The sequence below is a fragment of the Vespa crabro genome, chromosome 1 (genome assembly GCF_910589235.1).
Source record: "Vespa crabro chromosome 1, iyVesCrab1.2, whole genome shotgun sequence".
NCBI classification, from domain to species: Eukaryota; Metazoa; Arthropoda; class Insecta; order Hymenoptera; family Vespidae; genus Vespa; species Vespa crabro.
Genome location: NC_060955.1, coordinates 19,480,601 through 19,491,490, shown reverse-complemented (window position 1 = coordinate 19,491,490; position 10,890 = coordinate 19,480,601). Strand labels below are relative to the sequence as shown.

The following is a 10,890-nucleotide window of genomic DNA, read 5'->3' as shown; positions in this document are numbered from 1 at the left end:
ATCGCACGTTGTCGTCGTCGTCGAGGCATCTACCGAAAGCTTTTCACGTTTCGATCATCGATCTGCTGTTCCTCGCGTATTACTTTGAAGGAACGCGGAATAAAATTTGTCGTGGGATCTAACCCGGGGGTTATTTGTTATGATCACTCGTGGCAAAGTACGTGCTTCGGATGTTCATTCAGCTTAAAAAGTGACGAATACCAAGATAGAATATTTAAATTGTCAACTTCTCGGTTTTCATTTTTCTAACAAATTTCATTTTTAATGTCACTCGCGTTCTTTAATGGTATTTTAAGATTTACGTTACGGTTGAGAAATGGAATTTGATGAAAAATCAGTCTCAGCAAAGTTTCTTCTGAGATTTATTTTCGATGGCGTACCGATTATAAACGAATTGGGTGATTTGAAAGCTGACATTAATATAGTATAGGTAGAGTAAGTGAGGGACAGTCAGAGGCTACGGAGAAGAGAATTGCGATGTGATTATGCCTTATTAGGGATGAGCCGATGGGATCAAGTCGGGGGAAGCAGCGATTGTCTGGCTGGTAGAAGAGCATCGTCCTCTGCTCGGTATGATCTACTCAAGCGGATAAGTCCGCGAGTACCAATTAAGGATATCGCGGGTCTGAAACTCGTTCTAACGAACCTGCTACTTTCGTTCATCATCAATTTGCCGAGATTGCTTTCCCTTTTTTCTTTTCTTATTTTTGTTGGCTCAAATTGATCCTTGATTTATTCTCCCACAAAAAGGAGATTCAGAAATTTTCTTTATCTTTCGTATTATCGGCAAACGCAAAGTGAAATCGTCGTGTCGTTTCTTCCTTCTAGTTGTCATTCAAACGAACGACTCTTCTTGAGAGACTTCGTTTCTTGTTCGGCCGGCACGAGTGGTGGTAGACTGGCGAGATGGCTTCAACCGGACAGCTTTGTGGATCCATCCCAGTGTGAGGCTCTTTATTCGAGAGAGGAAATGAGATGCGGATGGCCCGCTATCGTAACCATACTCACCAGGGACCAATACGGCGAGATTGTGCACGTGCCCGGTTTGAAGGTGAAAAGCAATTTTCGATAATTCATGACGAAATGACTACTGTCTAGCGAGATCCTCCTTCTTATCTAGAACGACAAAATGAAATTCATCCTTTCAAAATAATCTTACTCTTCTTTTGTTTATATATATATATACATATATTTTTTTTTTCTTAGATTGAAGTGAAAGCGATTCCTATAGATAAAATGGATATAACTGGTACGGATCAAGGGAGAAAAATTCGTCGAGTTTCTCAGCCTGATCCATTGACCTTCGGTGGCTATCCACAACCGAACTTGGACGTGCCATACGAGCCAACAATCAGTAATAAAATGTGTTTCTACTCGATTACAATGATGAAGGCCTACGAAAATTATTCCTTCGAAGAATTAAGATTTATGTCACCTACGTTTAAAAGATCCAGCGAGAGTATGCTCGTTAGACCAAACGGTGATGGTAGTTACAGTGCCACCTGGACACCTTCTTCAGTTGGTTGGTATTCGTTTATGATTACCGTGGATGGTTATAATATGGAAGATGTAAGTATTTTTTTATCTCCATTCTAACTTATTCAAGATCATTCCTTCTTCATCATTTTTCGATTCTTTTGGTTTAGAATTATAAGGTTGAAGTGAAAGAACCTCCTCAAGGTATGCAGCCACCGGCTCAAAATATCGTAAAGAAACACCAGCAACAACCGAGCAGAGTTAGAAAGTTTATTTCTAAAAATAGTGCTGGGCTAAGAATCAGGGCCCATCCTTCCTTACAGAGCGAGCAAATAGGTTCTATTCCTATCAACGGTACCATATCGTTTGTCGACGAGGTAAATCTTTTTAACCGTTTTTCGTTCTTGTTATTATTGTCGAATGACTTTCATTTCGATTACGATTTCTGTTTGATTAGATACACAACGACGACGGTGTATGGCTGCGATTGAGCGCAGAGACCATAAAAGAGTATTGCAGTACTACTCAGTTAGGAGCTTGGTGTCTGCAGTACAATCAACATCTAGGAAAAACCTTATTACTTCCAGTAGAAGAACCAAAATCGATTTTAGATCAGGTCATAAAGGAGACCATTCTTCGGAAAAGAGTAGATCCTGGGGAGGAGTACGTAGGACTTTTATATTTTTCTTTCGATAACTCGATTTAACGCGTACTTCAATGTGTGTCCTCGTTTCAGTAAGAGGCAGTCAGTTCGTTTGGCGGGTGGTAAAAACATGGTCGTTGTGAAATGTGGAGCCTCGGGACACAATATCCGAAGCAAACCAAGTTTAAAGGCTGCGCCAGTAGGAATGTTAGCTCTTGGGAATATAGTAACCATTTTAGAATATGTAAGCATTATGATTATTTGTGAAAAAAAATAATTCAAGTGATACGATGAATCTTATCGTTCATTAAACATTTCACAGTTCACGAATAACGAGGGTGCATGGGCTCGTATAGACGACGAATCGGCGACGAAATATTGCTTCGACAAAAGTCGATGTATTGAGAGTGAGGTTTGGTCCCTGGCAATTAACAAACACGGAGTGGAGTACATGAAGTTCGAGCAAGAACCGGAAGCCGATCCAGTGGAAAAAAAGGCAGCATTACCTGATCAATCCGTACAGTTGAAGGATCATAAGAACAAAGGTTTTGATTTCTCGGTGCCATCCGTGAGTCATGAGGGATTCAACTTTACGACGCAAAACTTTACTCCAGGTACGGGAGAGTCTGGGGAAAATAGCAACACGAATCCCTTTGTTTTTGGATCATACAATCAGCATGATTCACCAGGTATACGTCTTCTGTAATATGAAAGGCATCATAATAAGTTTTATTAATGTATTCCACGATTGATTTTCTATTTCAGGAAGCGAAAGATTCACACCGGACAAGACCGACGTCTCTCCGAAGTTTTCAAAAGCTCACTCGAAAGAAAGGGTCGTTAAGGAACGGGAGAGGGAGGGTGGTGGAAAGTTTAGCGTTTTACAAAAATGGTTGAGAGGAGATGACAAGAGTCATACCGAGAAAAGAAATTCTCCGGGCAGGTAAGAGAACACTCTTGAGTATCTTTGAAAAACATTTTTCTCGTCTACTTCGTAAAGTAACCGATTGAAAAAGTTAGCTGAACAAATATTAAAGAGTATATTTTATACAGAGATTTCTCAGAATTCGTTGGCGTATCCGTGAAGGAACTGGTAAAAGCCATGGGAGAGAGTCGTGCGAATGGTAACGGAGCTACGCCACCAGAAACACCAAGGAGGATGTCAAGAAGTTCATCACCAAAGAATCCCCAAGGTGGGTCACCACGATTTCAGAGCCCGTCCTCTAGTCCGGTTCCGATACCCGGTACGTATTAAATATTCGTTACTAGCTCAAAGGATTACCTACTGCCGTATATTTCTGTCGTATAAATCTGTGTTTAATCTTTTAATCTTTTTGACCGATCTTGTATATTTTCACCTATGTTTCATTTTGATCTATGGCACTGTAACTGTTCTGAAAAAGGAATCCTTTCTGATGCTGAGAGATTCGGTTCTCAGACTTGTAAGATCATATAGTATTATACGGGTATTTCGTTTACTTTAATGTAATGCATATGGGGAAAAGCTTCTATTATAACAAAAATACGTAGCCTCATTGGAGCACGTTAGAATTTAAAGTGCAATTTTCTATAGTTCTTAAAAACTATACCATTTTGGATTAGTAGATGTATCCAAAATTTAATGTTTGTCTTAGCTGAAGCCGGTCAACAACAAATTGGTTTCGGTAATCATCTACATATAACTGCTGCTAGTGCCCCTGTATCAGGTATTGATCGTTTCTCTATAGCTAGAGTTGCTTGCTAAATTGTTATTTCTTAATATTTTGTATATAATAATTATGGTCACATCATAGCAATGTATATATATATATTACTTATATGTATATATAATATATATATTGTATATATATATATTATATATACATATATAATGTATAATGTATATATATAATGTATATATAATATATAATATATATATATACATTACTTATATATATATATTATAATATATATATATTACTTATATGTCAATATTTCAAAGGTTTCTTCTCTTTTTTTGTATATTAGAGCATGAGGGTAGTAGCAGTAGTAGTAGTTACACCTGATGTGAATGATTTGTTTGTAGCAGATTTTATCGTTTTGCTTATTTTTGTTAATTTTATTGTCACCCTATCGGTAATTACAAATTATTAAGAATTATCGGTAATTAAAAATTCGCAAATTCTTTGATATAAATATTTATATACGTAACACATCACATTACATTCTTCAACTAATGAAAACTTACCAGGTGGGAAGTGTTTGATAGCAGGGGGGGACAGTATCAGTAGCAGCCCAGTGCTCTGCGGCTCCCCCCGAAGCGTTGGCCTCTCTCCGTTAGGTAAGAATGCTAACACACATTGATAACTCTACACGAAAATATAACATGAGTGTTGTTAACGAAGAACCTTGGATGCTGCTTTCATTCTATAATCATTGAAATCATTCCATTTCGATCGTACATTTTTTTGCGGATAATGAAACGACCAGACTGGTTTAAATTATTTTGTTTGTAAGGTGAAAGCACGAAACAATATGCACGAGTTTCTTTATGAGTTTATACAATAATACAAATTGTAATGTTCGTAACAATATTACTCTGTCACTGTCCACGGTTTCTTGAAAGTAAGGTGAGATAATGATATCGCATAGCACGCTGAAAAATAAGAATAATTATTACAAATATTATGATTATTATAAAATACGATCACGCGGTGTTCGCGCCCGCCCAAACTTATCAGATTAAGAGTTATTTTTCATAAAGTCTCAGGTGGCATGATTGACAGTATCACATCGCAACGAAGAGGATCGACTCAAAGCGATACAAGTGCTTTGGTTAGCAGTCTAACCCAAGATCCTTCTCAATCTCCTAGTGGAATCAGTACAACAGCAAATACTCGAGACTTGTCGCCGAGTCCAAGTTGTAGTTCTTTGCATATGAGATCAGAAGGTAGTATAGCGACACCACCTGATACACCAAGAAAGGATGGCGTGGTAAGATTATATCTTTTTCTTTTTTGTTTGAATTTTTATCATGACAAATGAGATTAACAAACAGGCGATATATTTATTATATTCTCAGAATTCTCAAGACAGTCCACGAAAAGTATCCCAAGCACAAACGCAAACGAGTCCAGAAAGTGCAACCACTGCTATGAAGGGACACTTTAGTATTGGTTCATCAGGAACAAAAGAAGAACGTCATTCACCTAAATTAAGCAAAAGAGATCATACGAAGGTAGTCAAGATTAGAGCTAAACGAGCAATGTCACCAGCTAATGCACATCAATTACCAAATCCATCGCGAGCTTTAAATCTTAGTAAAGATAAAATAAAGGAAGCCATCAGTCCTTCTGTAGCTGAATGTTTAAGAGCAGTCTTTGCTGCGTTTCTATGGCATGAAGGTATAGTTCACGACGCAATGGCCTGTGCAAGTTTTCTTAAATTTCATCCGACATTACCAAAACAAGGAGCCGTCGTTGTTACTAGACAACCATTGGTACAATCTAATGATAAGGAAAAGCAAGAACAAAAGGCTAGGCAAAGACATTCCGTAGAAGTAACAAACGCTGGAAATTACTTGCATATTCAAGCTAGCACCTTAGAAACTTTAACTCGTTCGGCTGCAAATGCAAATGCAAATCGAAGTAGAAAGAAACAAGAAGTAACGATAAAGGAAGAAATACAGTCAAGTGGTAAACTCGATTCCCTTCCTGAATTTCATACAGTTGCTGTCCTTCCACCGGCCTTGAAGAGTTTAGTATTTCTCTGGGAAGAACTTAGTACTAATTGCTTACAAGCAGTCGAACAACAATCAGTTTTACCAAGTCCAATATCTCAGATACAAACGATGAAACTAGCTAAGCGTCCAGCACCAGAGAAACGACCAAGAGAAGATAAAGTGAAAGAAAAAGAGAAGAAAGGTAGCAGAAAGAAAAAGGAATGGAAGCCAATTGGAAAATCTAATGTGTCGGAGGGTCTTGGTACTGGTATTGAATGTGAAACTATTTGTGAACTTTGTGGATTGATGTTTCCACATCCAGTGACGTATCATATGAAAATGATGCATCCTGGTTGTGGTTGGAGTGCAGGAGGAAAGGGATATAAAAGTGATGGTAATTATTGTGTTGGATGGGCGGGAAATTGTGGAGATGGTGGTGTAGGTGGATATTCGTGGTATTTAATTTGTGACACATGCCGAGAAAAATACTTGACAGTGCGAAAAAATAAATTAGCAAAGAACTTCATTACTGGATTATCCAAAAGTAAAAATAATGACAGCAAACCTTTATCACCAATTACTAGTCCCAGTGGGTTTGATACTCATATTATTATGAAAAATAATGCCATGTTCCTTTTGGATTTGGCAAGTGCATCTGGTTTAAGCATTCCAAAACAACAAAGACGTCCATCTCAAACTTTATCCTCTGTAGCCGAAAATTACAGTCCCCCGGAAGCAGCCGGTCCATTTCCACCAACGGGTCCATTTCAATGTTTACAATCGTTAGGAGTTCACAATTCACAAACTCACGATGAGAGATATTACGAAGAAACTTTAAGACGACAAAATGGTCAGCAAAATCCTTATGAAGGAACCGTCGGAATGTTTAATACTACGAACGGCAGAGTAAGTTAAATATTTATTTATCATTTTGAAATTCTTTAAACTTTATATATATATATATATATATATATATATATATATATATATATATATATATATATATTCTTTTCAGCCATTATCGGAGTGTCCTGTGAGCGAAAGCGATAACGAAACTGGTAAAAATCGTGGTACATTCCATAGATCGGTATCGATGTCCACGGGTGCACCCTGGGCTAGAAATAGTAGCGATGGAAGAGTCGTAATGATGCGAAAAAGAAACAATAGCAGCAGTGAAATGAATAATGGTAACACGTTTAATGCTTAATTGAAATTAATGATTTTATTACTTAAAGAAAATATTTAATAGACGTAATCGTATATTATAGATGCTGGTTCATCACTATTATGTTATCCATCAGCTGCTCTTCAAAAATTAGTTCCATCGATGGACCAATCCGCAATAGTTTCTACGAGCCAAACAGAAATAGCAAATAACGATCGAATAGAAATTCTCATGAGACCCGTTATGTTATTTGTTCTTCAGCAACACAATTTACAACATCTACAGATAGCGATGAAACAAGCTTTACGACGAGCTGCATGTAGAGTTTATGCAATGCAAGCTTTAAATTGGCTTTTACGAAGTGTAACGCAACCAATTTGTTTACATGATTTACTTTGGTGGTTCGTTTCATCGCTGACACCGGTAATATCGCCCGACACTTCGGAACAAACTGAAGAAGATAATAGAGTAGAAAAGAAGGATGATCATGTACGTATATATAATTAATATTAATAAATTAATTAACATCATTTTTATAAAATAATATCATCTATTGAACGTTTTTCGTGATTTAAGGATATGGCAGGTACACGTGAACATCCTTTGGGTGATTTAGTAATAGCAGGTGAAGCAGTTAATCCTTTGCCAACAGCATTTCATACATTATTACAAACTATTGCTGATCTAATGCTTTTACCACCGCCAGGTATGTTTTTAATATTCGATATGTTTTTAATTTTTTCTTTTTTTTATTTTTTTATTTTTTTATTTTTTTTTTATGCGTGCTTATATTAAACAAAAAAAATTTACAGGATCTCCATTACAACATGCTGCTATTAGATGCTGGGCTATTAGATTTACGCCAGCAGATCATATGTTTCTTCATAGAAGTCACGTTTTTAGTAATATTAGTAAAATTTTGTCACGATCGGAGGAAGAGGAGGATGTTATTATGAGCATAAACGAAAGTCACCAATCGATGTCTTCACAACAGATTACTGGATGCGTAGAAGTTTTAAAAGATTTAACAACTGGTATTAAAATTAAAGCATCCAGTAGACAAGCTATGATAGGTAGTTTGACTGACAGTTCAACCGAAACTTTTTGGGAATCTGGTGACGAAGATCGACATAAAACTAAAACTATAACTATCGTATGCGCGGCTCATTCCTTTCCAAGAATAATATATATTCATATTGATAATTGCCGTGATTTAACAGTGAGTTTTATTATATTATCATAATTGTTAATAATTTAATTCGAGAAATTTTATTATTGCATTATATTATTTTAGCACAAAGTATCCAATGTCGTATTTCAATCGGGAATTAATGCCGATGAAATGATAAAATTGAGAACTGTAGAAATTGAAAGTAGATCTGTTGGATGGATAAATTGTTCGATTACCGGTAAGTTTTAACAATAATAATTTTATTTTTTGTTTATAACGAATCGTATAATATAATAATTAAATTTTATAGATCCACGCCACGTTGTTATTGGGTTGGAATTAAAGGGTCCAGACAATTCCCTTCGCGTTCGTCAAATTCGAATTTTGGGAGAAATCAAAGGGGAATCATTAAAAATTGGGAAACAATTAAGTACGCAAATGATTCAACAGAAAAACTGTGAAACAGAAACATTGAAAGTTTTTCGTCTGATAACATCTCAGGTATTTGGAAAACTTATACAAGGTGAACAACCGCAGCAACCTGAACAAACAGAGGGCGCGAATGAAGATGTAGAAGTCAGCAATGATTTAAAAGAACATATGGTTGGAATTTTATTCAGTAGGAGCAAATTGACGCATTTACAAAAACAAGTGTGCACTCACATAGTCCAAGCTATTCAAAAAGAAACAGTTCGTTTAAGAGAGGAATGGGAAACGTTATTGTGTTCTCCAACGCCTGCTAATAGTTTAATAAGTGATAATAGTGATTTACCAAAAACAGCGGATACTTATTGTTTCGAAATGCTTTCGATGGTTCTTGCATTAAGTGGCAGTTCAGTAGGACAATATTATTTATCATATCAATATGGTCTCTTGAAAGATTTACTTAGTCTATTACATACTGGATCTGCCAGAGTGCAACGTCAAGTATGCTTCGTTATTTATAATTTACTTTTTATGTACAATCTAAATATAACTTAGAACTTATTGCATTGGTTTTCCTCTCCTAGGTGACATCTCTTTTGCGAAGAATTTTGCCTGTAATTAAACCAGAGACATTAGCTACTGTTGTTGGTATCGAACGATTACCACCGTCGGATTTCAGTATAGTAGCCGTTGCCAACAATGGTTTTACACAGTCGGTAGATTTTGACGATAATGCACTTGGAATACTTGATGTCTTTTTAAGCTGCATCGCCAAAGCATTAACCGTACAAGTTAAAATAAAAGGAAAAGAGAATAATGGGAAAGCATTACAGACAGCTTCATTAGCAACTAGTATACATCCAAAAAGTTTTGTTGGCGAAAGGTGGTGGTTAAGAGGATGTATGGCTCGAAAATTAGCAGAAGTCATAATACAACTTTTGAAGGATATGGCATCTGTAAGCATAGATTAAATAATTTCTAAATAATAATCGTAAAGAAATGTTAAAAATATATCAGTATATTATATAATTCCTTTTATAGGGAAAGATATCAGAAGCATGGGCATCTATAACAAAGGCAGCAATTGCTGAAAATATTTTAAATTTAACAAGACTGAGTGAAAAAAGTCGAGAACCCACAGAATGTCTTCGTACTCCAACTTTATGGTTGGCTCTTTCTTCCTTATGTGTTTTAGATTCCGATCATGTGGAAAGATTATCCTCTGGACAATGGAGTGCTTCTGAAGGACAACCGCAGCCTCCCAGAGTTAGTCCAATTAAAAATTCTTTCATTTATTTCACATACCTTCAGATAAGTATTACTATTTTTCTTTTTACTTTTATTTTCTTTTTTTTCCCCCTACACATACTTACCTGATTTCAAATGAATATTAAAAATCAAAATGATTATCATCATAATTATTTACACGTATATTTCGAAATATCAAATATATATATATATATATATATATATATATATATATATATGTTTAATTGTATATATTAAAATATTTTTTTAAACTTATTAGCCAACATGTAGTAATCACGATGACGGCGAGACGACAGCTATTATTCAATGTAATGAATGTGGAAATTTGTGCGCTGAATGCGATCGAGTTTTGCATCTTCATCGAAGGACAAGGATGCACATTAGACAGGTCTGTAAAGAAGAGGAGGAAGCTATTCGAGTGGATTTACATGAGGGATGCGGAAGAACAAAACTTTTTTGGATACTAGCATTAGCGGATAGTAGAACATTGAAAGCATTAATAGAATTTCGAGATGGTTCACCAAGGAAGCCTGTTGGAGTTACTTCCGGTATGTGTCGATTCTGCGGCACCACCGGAAACACAGGTTTATTAGCAATAGGAAATATTTGTGCCGATCATGATTGTCAAGAGCATGCGAAAAACGCATGTAACAAGGTTCATCCTTGCGGTCATATTTGCGGTGGAGTTAAAAATGAAAAAACTTGCTTACCATGTTTACACAGATGTTCGGCAGATAATGATCTTAAACAAGATGCCGATGATATGTGTATGATTTGCTTTACTGAAGCTTTATCTTGTGCACCAGCGATACAGTTACAGTGTGGTCATGTATTCCATTTACATTGCTGCCGAAGCGTATTAATAAAAAGATGGGTTGGACCAAGGATAACATTTGGATTTTCACTTTGTCCTATATGCAAGGTACCAATGATACATCCAATGTTAGCCGAACAATTGGCTAGCATCAAAGAACTTTACGAGGATGTTAAAAGAAAAGCTTTAATGCGATTAGAGTACGAAGGATTACATAAGTATGCAT

General features: G+C 36.1%; 1 protein-coding gene across 9 annotated transcripts in view; it reads left to right on the top strand.

Moving 5' to 3' along the window:
* LOC124426647 (E3 ubiquitin-protein ligase MYCBP2) overlaps positions 1-10,890 on the top strand; it is a 171,503-nt gene that overhangs the window by 158,924 nt on the left and 1,689 nt on the right. Inside the window, exons 31-51 of one of the 9 annotated variants that reach the window (XM_046968615.1) lie at positions 829-1,051; positions 1,207-1,569; positions 1,647-1,853; positions 1,934-2,139; positions 2,213-2,363; positions 2,442-2,733; positions 2,885-3,062; positions 3,173-3,363; positions 3,754-3,825; positions 4,350-4,439; positions 4,863-5,092; positions 5,181-6,725; positions 6,835-7,006; positions 7,088-7,473; positions 7,561-7,690; positions 7,797-8,203; positions 8,279-8,393; positions 8,466-9,082; positions 9,166-9,537; positions 9,623-9,847; positions 10,110-10,882. In XM_046968615.1, coding sequence (XP_046824571.1) covers positions 829-1,051; positions 1,207-1,569; positions 1,647-1,853; positions 1,934-2,139; positions 2,213-2,363; positions 2,442-2,733; positions 2,885-3,062; positions 3,173-3,363; positions 3,754-3,825; positions 4,350-4,439; positions 4,863-5,092; positions 5,181-6,725; positions 6,835-7,006; positions 7,088-7,473; positions 7,561-7,690; positions 7,797-8,203; positions 8,279-8,393; positions 8,466-9,082; positions 9,166-9,537; positions 9,623-9,847; positions 10,110-10,882 — 6,945 coding nt within the window. Of the gene's footprint in view, positions 1-828; positions 1,052-1,206; positions 1,570-1,646; positions 1,854-1,933; positions 2,140-2,212; positions 2,364-2,441; positions 2,809-2,884; positions 3,063-3,172; positions 3,364-3,753; positions 3,826-4,349; positions 4,440-4,862; positions 5,093-5,180; positions 6,726-6,834; positions 7,007-7,087; positions 7,474-7,560; positions 7,691-7,796; positions 8,204-8,278; positions 8,394-8,465; positions 9,083-9,165; positions 9,538-9,622; positions 9,848-10,109; positions 10,883-10,890 lie in introns of all 9 variants that reach the window. The other 8 variants (XM_046968596.1, XM_046968587.1, XM_046968633.1 and 5 more) reach the window with 8 other exon arrangements.